The sequence below is a fragment of the Drosophila willistoni genome, chromosome 3R, assembly GCF_018902025.1.
Source record: "Drosophila willistoni isolate 14030-0811.24 chromosome 3R, UCI_dwil_1.1, whole genome shotgun sequence".
Taxonomy (NCBI): domain Eukaryota; kingdom Metazoa; phylum Arthropoda; class Insecta; order Diptera; family Drosophilidae; genus Drosophila; species Drosophila willistoni.
Window position 1 is genome coordinate 1,662,142 of NC_061086.1, and position 16,946 is coordinate 1,679,087.

Consider the following 16,946-nt stretch of genomic DNA (forward strand, 5'->3'; position numbering starts at 1 on the left):
TCGGGATGAAATTTTTTTGAGGCTTTTTATTACACGGGTAAGATGAAGTTTAAAAATCATCAGGATCGGACTGCTTTATCATATAGTTCTAGAAGCAACATTTTTGCAGAAATTGGATAATCCCCATGAAATGTACCAATATGATCGGATAAATAGAACACAATACAGTCAACATAAATCAGCTCAAGCGCTGCCAACTACGTCATCATCAAATTAACATAGCACATGCATACACACACAGACATAACGCTACATGAACTGTTTGTGTATGCGTGGCGTACTTTGCTTAGGGAATGATGGAAGAAGAAGAAAAACTTGTATTAAAAAGAGAAATAATGTTTTGTTTGTGTATTGATGAATTGAGTTGCAGGGAAACAAATTTCAAAATGTAAAACTATTATTGCCAAGGACTGCAAGGGTATATAAACTTCGGGCATAGCCGAAGTTAGCTTCTTTGGTATTTTTTTTTTTTTTTGGCTATATTAGCTACGCTTGTAAGATGTTTAGATACCCTTAATTTAATACTCAATGTATGTATGTTTGCGAACTTTGGTACCTTTTATTCCGGGATCCTGTTGAATTTGATCTTTTTTTCTTGTTAATTAATGTATATATATGTATATATATATATATATATATGTTTATGGTTTTATGTATGTATGTATGTATGTATATATATATCTATATGTTTATGATTTATGTTTACGTTTCAAATTAAATTGTACTAGTCGAATGATTTACCGAAACATTTAAATATATATTATTTTATATGTAAATATGTTTTGCGCGTTCATTAAACTTTTTAGTCTCACTCATTTTATCTTTGATTTCTACATTATTAAAATAAATAAAAACAAAACTCAAAAAAGAGAAAACTGGTAGAAAATAATATTGATCTCAAACTCTGATAAAGCCAATTGAAAATTTATAAAGTAGAAATCATAAGAAATATATATATATATATATATATATATAATAGAATTAAGTTGAAAAATTTTTCTAAGCAAAGAAATCTATAAATATTTGAAAACTTAAGGCAATGGGTCATGGGGAGACTATAAATAGATCTTGAATCTACAAGTCTAACATACAACATTAATAAATAATTAACTTAACTTAAAAATTTAAAAAACAAAAACAACAGAGACAGAACTAACTTGATGTATAGGCTTCCGCGCAATATATATATAGATTTATATTTATATTTGTATATATATTGTTACTCTCAATATTAAATATGATTGACTATCAATATATAAGTCTTTTTTCACATTAATCGTAAGCTGTATATAGACAGTGATGGGCTCTTGGGCGCAGGATATTTACCCAAGGAGACCTTTGCACTCAGCCCAGTTCAATTTGTTTATATATGTTTTGACGGAAAAATAATCTATTCATGGGTTGTATCATCTGACCATCGATATCTATGTCTCGTAAAGTATGCAGATACATGCAAACATACTTATGTATGTGCCTCGGGTGAAATACCCTGCGTCCAAGTGTCTTGATCCTCAACACTGTATATAGGTATATAAGTAGTTGTCACATGTTGGCTCATGTTTTATATTGAGATAAATAATATAGTTATGATATCTGTATTTGACATATAGTACTTGTAATATATGTGTGTTTTGCAATTGCATAAGTGCCTGTGTTTGGCTCTGGCTTAATATTACTGCTTATTTATCAGTCAACTTATTTTATTTCTGAGAGTGGTCTAAAAATATACATTTGTTAGAACCACCGCAAAACTTTGGAATTATTTTGTTGTAATGTTTTTTTTTTTTTTGTTCAATTTGTATTTTAATGTATTGATCTCAATCTCTTTGCAGAGCTACCTGTCTGTCTCCTACATACAAATACATCATTTTGTAATTTTACTAGAATATCGTCAACATCCAAAAGTACAGCTAATTGTTAAAATTCGTTACATAGAAGACTTCGACTCTGATTTTTCCTATGTGTGCGTTAGCCATAATTATTATGGAAATAATTTCTGAGTTTTATTTTATTTGTGTGTGTGTGTGTGTTTGTGTACATATATGTATATATCCCTATATAACAAAGGAATATTCGAATTCACATTATATGGCTGCGTAGACGTGATATCGTTTATCAAATTTGCCCCGATTCTATGGCTTAGGTTAAATTTGAATCTGACTGTCTGTAAGTATTGCCAGAAATGAAAGAAGGGAAACCATTGCGTATTTAAGAAATACCCGAGTTTTACACTACTTGTATTCAAATTTGACTCTCTATATCATATCTGTTAGTATCCTAAAATTACCACACATACCCGAAAAATGGATAAATTAAAAGAGCTATATAAACTCGATCAATCGAAGTTATGCTCGCCCAATCCTAGCAATGGGAGTATGGAAACTATCCGTGATTTTCGGATTTCGATTGTCAAAATAGCTATGCCTGACCTCTGAATCCATTCGCAACTAGGGCCAGTAAATAGAGGGAGGAGGCAGGTGGCGATTGCGATACAATAATTCTAGATAGGCTTAACCCAAAATACGCATCGCATGGTAGACGATGGAATGACAAACTGGACACATGGCTTCCACGGATACACAGATCTGGTTGGCACATTCCATGCAGAACATATTGTGGCCACAGGGAACGAGCGCTGTAGTGACTTCGCGCTCGTTGCACACGAAGCATTCACGGTGCATCCCTATCAATTTATCAGCTGCACTGTTGGGCTGTAACTGGTTTGCTGTGATTATATTAGACACGGAACGCTGTGCTCCGGACTCCATTGCTTGTTGAGCGATGCGTTGACTCTGGCTAGTGCTGGCTGCATGTTCGCCCAGTCCTAGCAGTGAGTCCGTCGGACTTACTGAAGCCGTCGGTGAGCAATGCGAGTGAGCGGTGGCTGCCGTAGTAGGTGGCAAGTTCCAAATGCTGGGGGAGTCGCCAATTCCTTCGTCGATGTCAATCGAGTCACTTAAATTCTTCCATAAATTCAACAGCTCTGGGGGAGTATTGACGCTATTAGTACTATTGGCGCTATTGTTCGTGCTCTTCGTCGATGCTGTTGAGGAGGCTGATGAGCATGAGCGCGTCAAGATGTTCGCTCCAGATGCGGATGCTGATGCGGATGCCGATGCAGATGCACATGCAGATGTGGGTGGGCAAAACGACAAAGATTTGTTTGCGGAAATGGTGGTTGTGTTGCGATATAAATGATTAGGTTTGGCCGACTGCATATGAATTTCACTGCCAGCGACCGATCCCGGTTTTGCTGTCAGCATCGGAACCATATTCATGTCGGACAAATCAGAATTTGGAAAGCAATTGGTTATAAGGTGTCCTGGTATAGACTTCATCGTCACATTTGCGCAGGTCGTACTGTTAATGCTGCCTAAATCGTCGGTATCTATGCAGTTGACCATACCATTACCGCCCATGCTATTACCGTAAACCTTAAGTGTATTATCTGAATAGTCCACAGACGGTGATATACCATTTTTATAGATGGATGATAGTATGTCTGGATTTAGATCATCGTTCAGGATCTGAGTTAACGAATTGATTGTGTGGAGTGAGGAGAACTCATTCGATTCAAGCGAGTCGTTGCCGTTCTCGCTACCATGGCCTTTATCTCCTCCCGATGATCCGCTACCACTGCCATTTCCAGTTCGTAATGCAATATGTGCCTCGATCTGTTTGCGTGCCTTTTCAACGTTCTCCGGCAAGCCGGTTACCTCGAAAATCGGCTCCTTTTCGCGTGACGGTGTGACTATGTATGTTTGAGTTTCTTGTTGGATGTGTTTGATTGTCGCCCCCTTTGGACCAACAACTAAACCTACAACCCGATAAGGTACACGTACCTGTATGGTGATCTGGCCAGGTAAGCAGGGGGGTCCGGATTGCAAACGAGATACCATCCCACCGCCGCCGCTGCCGCCGGCCCCGCTATTCGGTGTACCCATACCGTTTCCGCTTCCTGTTAGTCCTGAGTTATGACCATCAATCGATGGCTTACGCGAGGCTCGTATCAAACTGAAGTGATCCGCTGCTGAAAGTATTTCTCGTTTAGCTTTGTTCACATCTTCCTTTCGTCCTGTCACAACAAAAACCGGCTCTTCGCCGCGAACTGGCGTCTTGATGTAGGTATTTGTTTTGGCTCTGAGCGCTTTAATCTTACATCCTAAGTGGAAAAATAAAACAAATACACCAGATTATTATTATTGGTTAGGGGTAAAATCATGTTTTGAGTGCATCATCCGAATATAAAAGACGTTTAAACTATAATATGAGTGCGATAGCGTACCTTGTCTGCCCACTATTTCGGCCACATGCTCAGAACTCGGCACTGGAACACATTCGGTCATATTTTGAGACTTCTTTGACCTGTCCTCCAATCCAGCGGTGGGTATTAAAAGTCCAGATCCAGACCCCGAAGGCAATGGTAGGTTGTTGGTTTCTCCTCTCGCATAAGGGAGTTGATTAACATTCATCGAGCCAAGCTCAAAATCAGTTGACGCTGCCGCCATGGTCATGGGCAAAGATGGCTGAATATAGCAATTGCGATTCTCATTAAGACCAACCAATGATAGTTCCAGGGCCAACTGTAAAGTCCTGGGATCTTCAGACAGTGGTAACGATGTAATCACTTTAGTGGGCTCAAGCATTTGATGATGATGATTCAAATTATGAATAGACTCCGCCATATTCATTTCGTTCAGCAACTTTGGAGTAATTTGTGTGGACAACATGGAGTTCGAGGTATCGCTTTTTATTGCAGGACTACTATCACCAACAATATCAATATGATTCGAGACTTTTGACTTGCCAACTAGCTCTGCATGAGAAAGCGAGAGACCAAAGCTATCCCCAATTACAATACCACTTTCACACGAGGAGGAACTTGTACTCGATGACGATGATGATGCCAGCGAAGATGATATAGCAATTGCAGCTGATCCAGAGCTTGAACCAGAAGCTGAACTCACCCCACTGACTCCTTTGGACTCCGTGCTTATTATGTGTGATCCAGACATGTCATTATATTTTTAATGCAAAACTAAAACTTTTGATATCACTCTTTGGGTGCCACTCCTCCATTTACGAATATGTATTACCATGCAATAATCGTGTGGCCACGATTACCAAAAAACATATTCTCGATGAAATGTTTCCAGGATTTCTATGCTCTCTTCGTGTGGTAATGTCTCTTCTCACCACATTGTTGGCGTTCCTGATATTGCTCCTTCGTGTGTGAATGACTTCTGCAATATACAATACCAAAAGAAAAAAAAGAAAAAGAACCGAAACCAAGAGGAATGCATTTGGATTTGGTATACACACACGCATGTGAATGGGAGTGAATTATATGTATGTATGTATATATATATATATATATATATATGCCTGCATGTGTACATATTTATTTTTGTATAGGTATGCAGCATATACATATGTACATACATACGGCTCTGGGTGCAATGAAGTGATGAGGTGCTGGTGCTCAAATACTTACATTAAGGGGCTACAAAAATATAAAAAACCCAATGCCAATGCCATTAATTGTTGCCTTTTTGTTAACACAATTTCTTGGAAATCAAATGAATATTTGTTTCTAATATATTATTTTCCGTCTTCCTGGTCGGACCTAGCCGCGTCTCGCCTGCGCCTGGATTTCTCTCCTCGTAGCAACCCCTAACTTACTACTAACTTGTGTCACTCACCCCTTGTAACTTCCACTTCTGTCTCACTCTCTCTCTCTCTCTCTCTCTCCGTCTATCGCTCTCTCACTCTTTACTTCTCTCCCAAAACCCAACGAACAACCCCCACCCACGGTCCACCCCCGCACAACATCATAATATAGAGGCTGGGTTGAGATACATTTGTATCTATGTGAAACGAGTTACACCCATACAAATTTTTTGTTAGCTGTTCAATCACTTATAAAACAGATAGTTGGATTTAAATGCCATTAATATCTATATTTGTCGTTAATGCAGAGAATCACATCACGCTTGCTCGAGCCGCAAACTAATATGATGCATCTGATGAAAAATTATGTATGTATGTACATATATATGTACACCATAGGTACACATTCCGGCAGTAGCGGCACGCCTACACATTGCCAGGACGAAAAAAACTAAATAACGGAAATTGTGTAGGGGTGTGTATACAAACTGCACTTTGGAGTCAGGACGCACAGGTCTTGATGCGAATATCCGTTCTAATTAAACATCACCGTACAGTAAATAAACTTTAAAAACCAATTTACTTTTACCGGCTTCCGAATTCGCCAAGCCGTTAAAAATTGCCTTCAAATTTTGCCCTTCGCCTTAAAAAATTGGCCATTCGCCTTCAAAAATTGAGCATTCGCCTTAAAAAATTATCGATAATATCGATATTTTCATCGATAATTTATTGCTTCATGGCGCCAAGAAAAGTGTAAATTATTGTAAACTATCGATAATAGACGAGCTGCTCTAAAAGCAAAAAAACCTAAATATTTGAATATTTATTAACAAAATCCAGTGGCTGCTGGACAATTAATTATTATTTGCATTTGTTTTTTACCAAAACCATGAAACCATGTTCCTTTTCTTTTAACTAAGTCATTTAATTTGGTTTATAAGCCCAAAATTAAAAAAAAAACGGTTGAAAAACGGTAACATTTTCAAATTTGTAACGGCCTCTAGGTACTTTTCTTTCCTTTTTTTGTTGTCTCATGATGAGGATAGTAACTAAAAATTACAGAAAGTAACAAGAAATGTATCATAAAACCCAAAATTGCAATTTATCAGTAGGTATAGGAATTGGGGGCGGGCGATGAGTGATTCTTGTTTACTTATTTTGTTTGTATATTTGTTTGTATTTATTATGGCGTGATTAATAGTAACAAAATAAAGAAGCAAAGTTCAAATGTGTCGAAACACAGTTAAATTTTATTTTAATTAACTATATATAATGAGCTTAATTAATAAAACTAATTCAACTAATTCTCTCCCTCTCACTCCCTCTCTCTCTCATTATTCGTTTCCTCTTTGTTCTGTATTCGTATTCCTCTTTGTTCTGTATTCGTATTCCTCTTTGTTCTGTATTCGTATTCTTTTTTGTTACTCAGTTTCTCCAGGCCTCGAATGCAGTTCTGGAAAACGCAACAATATTAATGTTGGAAAATTTGTAATAATAACAATAATAATCTTTGACAAGGACTTTTGCATTTTTGTAGGTGTACGTAAGTAATTTCCAATTTACATGGAGTTACAAGAACATGAGGGAGAGAGTAGTTGTGAGTAGAAGGACAACTAATGTTTAAGGATTACAATTCATTACGATTTCTATATTTTTTCACAGACATATGGCGATTGTGAGCATTGAAGGGTAGTGCCTTTTGGCGGTTCCACATGCAAGTCAACACCCCAACTCAAGGGTGGCAAACATGGATCAAAACTGAAAGATTCCGGCAAGGATACTATTGATCCGCCACCCAAAAACTATCCCCCTGCCGAGGTGAATTAGGTTGGTGGGCAGCAACGATGATGCTAAAGATGGCAAGGACAGCAATAACAAGGACGGCAAGGACACCAACGTTAATTCCTTTTTAGGTGTCTATACGGATGTTACCAAATTTCCATATACTGGGTGCCCAACATCCACCTAATCTCTTTGGGCAGTTTAAGTGGAGGTACTCGGCGTTTATGATTATTCAGATAAATCCATAGGATTGCGAGCCGTTGAACCAATTACAGATGGTGATCGTAACTATAAAAAACGATTCCAGGCCATTCTCCAGCCACTCTCGCGTTGTACCACGAATGTTCCAAAATACATTATCCTTGCTGTCACGTCAGATGATCCAACAGTTTCTCGACGAACTGGTGTGGTGAGAATCTTTTGGCACATACGCATTACAGGCATTTAAAAACATTATAATACATATAGCCGAGCAGACCAGATTGACCAGCAATGAGACCATTACCCAAAGGTTCTATCAGGTCAGTGAAGATACTTATTTTGCTTCATTTTGGACTTATTAATCTTTGTATGTATATTTTTCTAGGTGGCCACCAATCCCTTCAAGGATTGAAGTATTTTAAGGGCCATGTACAAGGAGACACCGGCCAATGCTGCACCCAAACGGCTTAAGAAACGTTAGTAATTAGTCAGCCGAGAATCCTCTAACCTCTTATCCCTGTTTATACTTTTAAGATTGTAATGAGAATGACTTATTTTTTTAACTAGTTAATTTGCCAGCATTATTTAACTCCAAAAAGAAAAACCAAAAACAAACAAACGATTCAAAAAAAAAAATTTTTTCACTTAGATTAGTTTTGTGTACATATAAAATATCAGCTTAAAATAATTTATCCTAATTAGCTATCTAATTTTGTGAGTAAACTTGTTTTAAATAGTACCAACAAACAGAAACCCACACTAAAAATAATTTTACAAAAAAAAAAGAGAAATTTAGAAAAAATATATATATATTTACATTATCAAAGAAAAGTTTTGATTTTTTATTTGTTTCTTGAAGTGATCAAACGCACATGGCATGATATTACATATCCATACATAGATGTATAAATATATATTATTTCGGTTTTGTTAGCCAAAATTAAACGTTAAGGAATTTATTTAAAGGTTCCTCTACAGTTTTTTTTCTTTCACCGAATTTATTTTTTTGTGTCTAATATTGTTCTTAAAAACATTAAAGTATTCTTTTTTTTCACTCGAATATTCAACTCACTAATATACCAACAAATTGAGTCTCAGTAATTTGGCTTGTAAACCAGACCAGACAGGGTTTTATCTTATCTTATTGATATAATTAAATTTATTTATCCTAATAGGATAATCAAAGGCCAAACATGATTTTTACTAATTTTTGAAAACATGGTTTTCTTTTTTGCTTCTTTCTAGTGGCTGGCTGCATTGCGTCAAATGCAATTATCAGACCGTTTTGCCATCAGTAACGGCAATAAAATGGCACAACATTTGGCTGGTTGTGGTCTAAGCACTTGCTATTCTGCGGGCGAGGAACAACAAGTAGATCAAGAGTATCCCCGTGTAGGACAAAGCCTTTCCGAGGATGGACAACCGCTTGAAGGTGCAGTTATTGGTGGAGTGGGTCTAGTAGAGCCGCCAAATGATTCTGTGCCAGATCTATCGCCGCAATTTATTTTACTTTTTATTACATTTGCATTTATAATTAAGTGGCAATAAATAAAGCCAGTGAAGATATTGGTATATATGTATATGTGTATATATGTATGTATATAATGCGCGCGAGTTTCATTTTATATTATATACATATGTATACTATAACTTAGTCAGGTTATTTAATTTATTGTGTATCATTTCGATCGATGGTCACTCAAACGGCCAAAGCACTCGATGAGGTGGCACTTGATACGCCACTTTTGAATAGTTGGACAAAGAATTTGAGCCCAGTAGTGCCCACGGGCACCATGTCACGGGCACCTATGTACACACACGTATCTCAGATTAACAGCAATCGTACCAATTTGGGACAGCAAGAGTCCTGTGTATTCTTTAGCCAACTGTTTGCTTCGGGCTCTGAATTCCGGGAACATATATTACTCAAACTGGACACCTTTATTGAAATTCTTTTTCTGATCGCTTTGTAGTAGCAAATATTCATCTAAATCCTGCTTAAGATTGGACATGGTCAATTTTTATGATTTAGCGAGGCCAGGTGCACTTCAACTTACGCCCTCATGTTGCGGAATGAGTACAATCCATTGTACTTTGTGTTATAAAAACTTGGCGACTTCTCTAGCATCCTTATAAAAATTGTTTGTTTTCAGCGGTGCATTTGCAAAGCGTCCTAATTTTTTTTTTCCTACAACGATATAAAGATGCATTTATGCAATTACATTTTTATTTTCATTTCACTGTGTTTGTCGTCACTTACCAGTGCTTTATTAATAGCATTCCAAATAATAACTACGTTATATGAATTCCATTTTCTTTTCAAATAAATAATTTTATTCACTTCATTTCTCCAATTTTGCAACATTTTGTACTTTTCTCGCAATTGTTTTATGCTTTTTCAAATAATTTGACCCATGTCTTTTGTAAGTTATTCATCATTTTAACAATTTCATGTTTTCACTCTGTATCCATTTCTAACTAATGATTAAAGAAGAATTCATCAGCTGCTATATAAACATACGATGATGTCTATATTTTTATGCCAAACCATTTTATAATTTCGATCACAAAGACAATTTAAGGGTATGCAAGCTTTGACGATCGAAATCTACTTATTTTTTGGTTTCTCTTTTCGGCAAACACTTGTTGCTTCCTTTCAACTTTTACTTTCGTTCGCTTACTCAAAGTGCGTTTGCGAATTAACACAGTGTTTTAAACAAATTTTTGAAAAATAAATTTAAACTTTATTTCGGTAAACATGTCGGTTGAATTAATGTACAACGTGGATTGTAACGAGATCGCTAACGGTGCTTTTCAAAAATTTGAAGCATTTCAAAGACATTCCTTTTGTGGAATGCATAGATGAACTGTTCTTCCCATATGTAAGTAAATGAACAAAAATTATTATTATAAAAAATTGTAGAAATTATTTAATTTTTGTGAAATGTAATGTGTTAAGGTTGGTGGGGGTGGGGTTTCATTTTATTCGTGCAAAAATCAGGGACTTTCAATATCGAAAAGTATGTGGTTTGCGGTGATGAAAGTATGTCACAGAATCATTGGAAATGAAAAAATGAAATTGCATTAGTTAAAGGGCAAAATTCCCCAAGTAACGCTGTTGAGTTTTTATTTGTTAATTTTGTTTCCGAATTTTAAATTCAGTTGAAAGTCGAAAACCCCGATTTTCTCCCAAAAAACCTAGTTATTTGTTTTTGTAAAAGTAATAAATTAAATAAAAAGACAGTGTTACTTGGGGAGTTTAGTGAAAAAGTAGGTACTGTGATTTTCGGATTCGTCCTGTATATTTTGCATGATCGTGTTCAGTGACTTTGAAACCCACAATCTAAAAAGGTGCGCGAATTAAGTAATTGGGACACTACATCTCAATATGAAATTAATTACTGTTTTGCCCTTTGATAAATTTCTTTTGCCAAAAAAAAGGGGTTTTAAGGTTAATTTTATATTACAAATAATAAAAGAAAATTTATAGAACCCAACATACTCCTTGGAGACGCCGGGGTTTGAACCCGGGACTTCTCACATGCGAAGCGAGCGCTCTACCACTGAGCTACGTCCCCCTGCCAGAAGGTTGGCCAAAATCCATTCAACTCATATTGGTACTAAATGTGTGTGTGTTTTTTTTTAATTTTAATTTTTATAGCAAATTCGTTTAGTTTCAATATTAATATTTGTAGTTTACTTATTGAGAAATAGAAATAAAAAAAAAATGTAATATTTAACAATAAGTTGTCTCACGTAGGATTTGAACCAGGACCACTGACGAGCCAGATTTGAGTGTGTAAGTACAACAAAAAAATTGTTTACTCTCAATAAACCATTTGAGTTTATCCAGATTTGTGATTAGTTAATTTAGATTATACAATTTAAAATTTATAAAATGATTAAACAATTCAAATTGGGTGGGCAAACAATTAAAAAAAAGTTTGCTAAAACGTTGTTTTTGTTTTTGGAACAAGACAAGTTTAATATTGTTGTTAAATAAATAAAAAGTTTATTCAACTTCTCCAACTCCAAACATTATATTCCGAAAATGCGGCTTTGGATCATTTTTGTCTTTCATACTATAGCTGTGATTAAGGAATTCTTTCGATTTCTCTAATGAGAAGCAAATATTTGGGCTACCTTTAGCCCGGGTAAGATAAAGTATGAAAATTGTCAGGATCAGACCACTATATTGTAAAGTTATAGAAGAAAAATACGTGAAGAAATTTGAGTTTCCCTATTAAGCAGCGTCAGTAAAGACACAGCTTAACCATTTTATGTATTAATTCTTTTTATTTTAATTACTCAAGTTGCGTGCTTCAATTAAAAATATTCTTATAGTTATCAAACGCGCACATATTAAGTTTTTAACAATTTAAAAAGACATTGAACCATTTTTTCCACTAACCTTTTAAATACGTAGTCCTTTATGAAGTATCCCAATTCCGATAAGCAAAACAGCAGCTGGATTTAAAAAATTCTTAATAATATAATAATCGAAATTGGCCAGAATTAGTAAATTTTGTAATGCCCTATGAATTTATTTTTAAAGAAATATTTATTATGTACATCATAGAAGATTTGATTTTTTGTGGTTCTTATCGATAAAAATGTGTGTTTGTGCTCCGAAATGTATGTATGTAGCTGCCATCCTCAGTCCGCAAAGAGAAACATGCAAACTGCTGGTATACGTATATCTTATATTTTTAAGATAATATTGCGCATTAGGTTAATAGATGAATATATCTTACAACAACCACAAATTGTGAGGCCACGTCATCATTTTGGAACTCATGAAGGTGATGCATACAATATATTTTGATTATTGGTAAAAATGCTAAATGTGACTTTTGAAAAGTCAACACTTATGTGAATTACACATATTTGGCCTTTTGTGTTGGGAGACGTGCACCCAAAGACTAACAAGCATAGATCAGCTTGTTTATTATCAAGTATTATCTAGTCGCTTCTGAAACCCGGAATTTTAAATATTCATCTAACACAAAATTAAATATATACTATAGGTTTGGGACAATTTAAAGCTAAATAGTTTTTGTATTGCTAAATTGTTATTGTAACTGCAGCTACATTTACTGCTGTTGCTGCTGTTGTTGATGATGCCGCCGTTCTCGTGCCCGTTCTATGTGTCGCTTGCGCTCCTCTTTAGTCCAATATCGTCCGATTTTAACCTCTGACACTGTGTCATCCTCAGTTGTCGTGACTTCATTGTTGCGATTATTTTTGCGTAGACCGAAAGGAACACGATTTCGCACGGGGCGCTTCACAATATATCGGGTCCCGTCTGGTCGTCGTTTTACTTTCCACACCATTGGAATTTCTTCGTTAACCCTCTCTCCCCCTATCATTATGGAACTTGGTTTTGGCTCCCCCATTGTGTTTTGGTTCTTAATTGCAACCTGTGAAGTATACAATTAACGAGATCATGATATACCTGGTGTCCAAATTGTAAAACAAATTGTATTTATGATCCGCCCTACCTCTTGGCTACTAACAAAGTGATATCGGCTTAAGTTGGGCGCGTTGAATTGGGGGCATTGGCTCTGTGCTTCATCAGATTGCTTCAGCCGCATTAATTTGAAGTCCGTTCGAAGCAGAGTACTGCCGAAAACCTGCAGGTCGTCCTGAATTGACGATGATGCCTTGGGTTGAGCAGAACACTCTATAAAAATAATACAACATTAATTTATAGATTCCTAAGAGTCGAGCACTTAAGTTTGTCAACTTTTGAACTTTGTTTGCCAATTGTTTCAGTATTTACGTACCGCTGGACGAACAGAGACCAATCCGACCAGACCTTCCAAAGGGTAACATAAGCATGCTACTAACGGGAGTCGATGCAATAGGTTCCTTTGGCGACAGCATGAGAGACTGAGGCTGCATTTGTGGTTTACCGACCAATTTTGAATCATCTGTTGCGTCAGCAGCATTTAATAAGTTTTGGCGAGGTGAGGCGCTATTGTTTGAGCCTCCAGTGTTATAGGCACTTGACGAATTGTCTATTTCTTCGCCCAGAATAATATTTCCATTATCAATGTAGCCCGCTCCACTGCTGCTAGAGCCACTTGTATTTGTTAGAGTGCTGCGTAGTGTGAAAACACGGTTTGAGATGCGTTGTTGCTGGTGTTGTTTTATTTGGCTTGGACGGCCAGCTAGTGTGTGTGTCTGCAAATGCTGGACTCTTGAGTTGAGATGCGGGCTTCCCTGTGACTGCGATTTTAGTCCCAGCCATTGAGCCACTCGTTGCGATTGCTGCTCCATTTCTACACTTTCGGGTTCGGCATCAGCTCCTGTCGCTGCAGACGAGCAAGAACCTAAGGCGGTCATATAGTTGGAACTTTGGTAGGGTGAGCAATACAATGGTTCCGATTCGGAATCCTCGGGTATCGTTTCGTAAATATGCTCGCTTTCATCATATTCGTACCTCTGATTCTTGGGCACTGTTGATTTAATACTTTGTTTGTGATTTTGGTTCTGTGTCTTTACCGTAGATGGAGTTTGGCCTACACTTTGGTTAAGACTCAGGTTTCCATCGATTTGTGTTTTTGAATGGCAGCACGATGTCGACATTGATTTCTGAACTGGAAGGTTAGAATTCTGTTGTCCCTTTGAGACGTTTTGGCTATCTGTCTTGTGTTGAGAGACCACAGGCGTTGAGATTGTAGCAAGGGTATTGCATGTTCCGGCACTTATTTCATTTGTTGTCTGTGCTTTCGATGGTTGCACCACTTGACTCAACAGTAGCTTATCCAATTTGTCAACAACATTCGTGTAATCATCGGGAAGGAAGCTGTTTGCGTATTCAAAGTTACTCTCAATATCCTCATCTTCGTCGTCTTCCTAATAGAACCAAAATAATGTCGAAAGGTCGTATTAATTGTCTATTAGCACATCAAATATTAATTAGGTATGGTGACGATAAAGTCTAACACCAAATGGCGAGGGAGACAGCTTGAAATAATACGTAGTTCTTAAGTTAGATAAGAATAGATAAGTCTATTAATAAGTTTTAAACGCTTAAATAAATAAATTTTTGTAGAAAATGTAACAATTCTATATGCTAAGCTTTTGTAAAAACTTCGAAACCATTTAATACTTTATAGTTCATATCTACATACGGGATAGAGCAGTCGACTGACTAGTAGCGTTACGGCCGTGCTACCATTTTCGCTTTCCGCTATTTGTGCCTCAGCTTCCTCCTTGCTTTTAATGTCCACGCCGTTAATTCGAAGGATTTGATCGCCACGCCTCAAACGGCCGTCGCGCTCTGCAATACTTTCCGGTTGAATATCACTAATGAATACATCTTCACAGGCTTCCGCTTCATCGTCAGCGGCATCCTCAGCTACAGCATCCTCACCAGCCGCTGCTGCTGTGGCTAAATGTGAGAGCGGCGGTGTGGTCTTAACAATGTCACTGCTGTCATCACTGTGGCTGCTGAAGAAACCATTGCAGCAAACACTTAGTCCAATCTTCTGAGCGCTGCCAGAATCGGTGTCCCCACAGGTGTCCGTGGCAACTCTCCTGACGAGTGTTATTTCCTAAAAAGAAAAATAATTGTACTACTATCGACAAAGGGGCTAAAAACCATTTCTGCTTACCTCAATATCAATTTCCGGCTCCAGACATTGTTCGAACAGGTGATGCTCCTGCTCAATAAAGTGATCCGCTATAGTGCGAGCTATATCCTGATCCACAGTTTGCGTCTCTTTGTCTATTGATGGCGCCGGAGTCACAGTTTGTGGATCTCCTGTGCGAAGTGTAAGAATTAACTTGTTTTGAGGCGAATCGCCGGCACTATCATCACTACCATCATTGTTTTTATTTTCTTTTCGCTGCTGACGACATAATTCCACTACTAGAGTCTCTTTAGCTTGAAGGAACATTTGAACCGCTTCATAATTCGACAAATTACAAATGTCATATCCATTCACCTGCAACAGGAACAGGACATTAAATATGATTTGGAGCTGGCCGAGGAATATAATAATAATAGATTTATGTTTTGCCGGCTCGAGGTCAAATTTTTTTGGGTGAATAAAACAAAATAATAATAGTTTGTTATTTCTTTCCGATATATTTCGACCACTCATCGGTGGTCGTCTTCAGGGCAACTATAAAAACATTTAATTGTGATTAACATAACATAATTTAACAACAAGAAACACCTACTTATTTTTACACGTCCGCACACTGTGACGTAGAGCTACACACTGACTTGTCCCTAATAAATGCCTGTATAAATGCGCGCAGTTGTCTGTATCTACCTTATAATTAAGTCTTTTATTGGTCGATGTATTTATTATGTATTATGTCCAGAGTGTAACGTTTGTTGTAATGTTGTTCTTGGTCTATTATGTTTACTTCGTCAAAATTTGGGGAATGTCCACTGGCGGCACAGTGGGCCATAAGTACACCTCCTCCAAATCCACCGCCACTTAAACGTAATATGGCTGCTAATGATGCCCCTTTCAGGTAATTCATGATCACTTTCAATCATTTGGACACCATCTCCTTGCCAACTATGCAAGCCCGAAACGATTGCCTACTATGATGCCTACTCTCTGCAGGACGATGTCAAAGATGAGCTACGCGTTATGCTGCAGCAGCGCAAACGACGCAAGGACCTCGAAATTTTGAAGACACCCGAAATATTCATCACTCAGAATTTCAAACCCCGTGAGGTGGAGGAATGGCTGCGAGGCAAGGGATTCTCGGATAACATCATCAAGCGACTCCATACGCTAAATGGCAAGGAAATCTTCGCCCTTAGTCCTCTTCTGGCAACACTCAAACATTCCCATGGACACCTACACCCCCACCACTGCCATTACAACACCTTTCAACACACACAACATTTCTTATCCCATTTTCGCTTTTCACGATTTCATTTTCGCGTTGCACAAATTATACAAACCTTTATCGCAACATATTCAATAATTTCCATGTTGCTTTTGGGACCAAATATAAATTTATAAATCACATATTAAATTAAATACTTGTGCTTAACTTTATCTGTATGTGGGGGTGGGGGACTGTCGCAAACAGTGTTGCCGAATCAGCTACTTTGTAGCTAGATTTGGCCGCTATTTAAGGCCGATTGCTACAAAAATTTTAAAACAGCTATTAGCTACAAATTTAACTATTTTCAAAAATTACAATTAGCTGAAATAAAAGTGCCGCCGGATGATAACATCAATGTGAGATCTTTATCTTGGCTACGCATTCGAAAATGAGTTTAAAACGTTAGATCTGGACAGAACTGAGGAATC

The 16,946-nt window shown here is 37.2% G+C and overlaps 2 protein-coding genes, 1 long non-coding RNA gene and 1 other non-coding gene across 8 annotated transcripts; 1 reads left to right on the forward strand and 3 right to left on the reverse strand.

Annotated features, from left to right (window-relative positions):
• Window positions 1–1,126: 1,126 nt before the first annotated feature.
• On the reverse strand, window positions 1,127–6,294 carry LOC6651369 (RNA-binding protein MEX3B). 4 transcript variants are annotated; one of them, XM_023180285.2, is made up of 4 exons: window positions 5,495–6,294; window positions 4,968–5,243; window positions 4,286–4,583; window positions 1,127–4,162 (listed from the first exon to the last, which is right to left on the reverse strand). In XM_023180285.2, the coding sequence occupies exons 2-4, from the start codon at window positions 5,013–5,015 to the stop codon at window positions 2,511–2,513; spliced, it is 1,998 nt and encodes a 665-aa protein (XP_023036053.1). In that variant the 5' UTR covers window positions 5,016–5,243; window positions 5,495–6,294; the 3' UTR covers window positions 1,127–2,510. The 4 variants fall into 4 exon arrangements, with proteins under 4 accessions (XP_023036053.1, XP_046869625.1, XP_023036052.1 ...); XM_023180286.2 differs by having other exon boundaries at window positions 2,935–2,983; window positions 3,843–4,162; window positions 4,286–5,243; XM_047013669.1 differs by having other exon boundaries at window positions 4,286–5,243; window positions 6,183–6,294.
• An 858-nt stretch (window positions 6,295–7,152) lies between these two features.
• On the forward strand, window positions 7,153–8,375 carry LOC111519464. Of its 2 annotated transcripts, XR_002724380.2 has the most exons (4): window positions 7,154–7,267; window positions 7,333–7,861; window positions 7,921–7,973; window positions 8,039–8,375. It is a non-coding gene; the product is annotated as an uncharacterized LOC111519464 (long non-coding RNA). The 2 variants fall into 2 exon arrangements; XR_006953761.1 differs by having other exon boundaries at window positions 7,153–7,267; window positions 7,333–7,973.
• Window positions 8,376–11,159: 2,784 nt separating this feature from the next.
• On the reverse strand, window positions 11,160–11,231 carry Trnaa-cgc. Its single transcript has one exon. It is a non-coding gene; the product is annotated as a tRNA-Ala (tRNA).
• Window positions 11,232–12,195: 964 nt separating this feature from the next.
• LOC6651372 (slo-interacting protein 1) lies at window positions 12,196–16,727 on the reverse strand. The gene is made up of 6 exons (XM_002072583.4): window positions 16,592–16,727; window positions 15,276–15,608; window positions 14,793–15,215; window positions 13,440–14,514; window positions 13,155–13,336; window positions 12,196–13,073 (listed from the first exon to the last, which is right to left on the reverse strand). Exons 1-6 carry the CDS (start codon window positions 16,619–16,621, stop codon window positions 12,747–12,749), a joined length of 2,370 nt encoding a protein of 789 aa, XP_002072619.3. The 5' UTR covers window positions 16,622–16,727; the 3' UTR covers window positions 12,196–12,746.
• Between the last annotated feature and the right edge of the window lie 219 nt (window positions 16,728–16,946).

Excerpts from the sequence above, each read along its gene's own strand:
- LOC6651372 (XM_002072583.4), bottom strand. The coding sequence starts at position 16,621 with ATGGAAATTATTGAATATGTTGCGATAAAG. Across the intron at positions 14,515-14,792 it reads TCAGTCGACTGCTCTATCCC|GAAGACGACGAAGATGAGGA; the intron begins GTATGTAGATAT and ends TGGTTCTATTAG. Across the intron at positions 13,337-13,439 it reads TGGTCTCTGTTCGTCCAGCG|AGTGTTCTGCTCAACCCAAG; the intron begins GTACGTAAATAC and ends TTATTTTTATAG.
- LOC6651369 (XM_047013669.1), bottom strand. The coding sequence starts at position 5,015 with ATGTCTGGATCACACATAATAAGCACGGAGTCCAAAGGAGTCAGTGGG. Across the intron at positions 4,163-4,285 it reads CGAAATAGTGGGCAGACAAG|GATGTAAGATTAAAGCGCTC; the intron begins GTACGCTATCGC and ends TTTTCCACTTAG.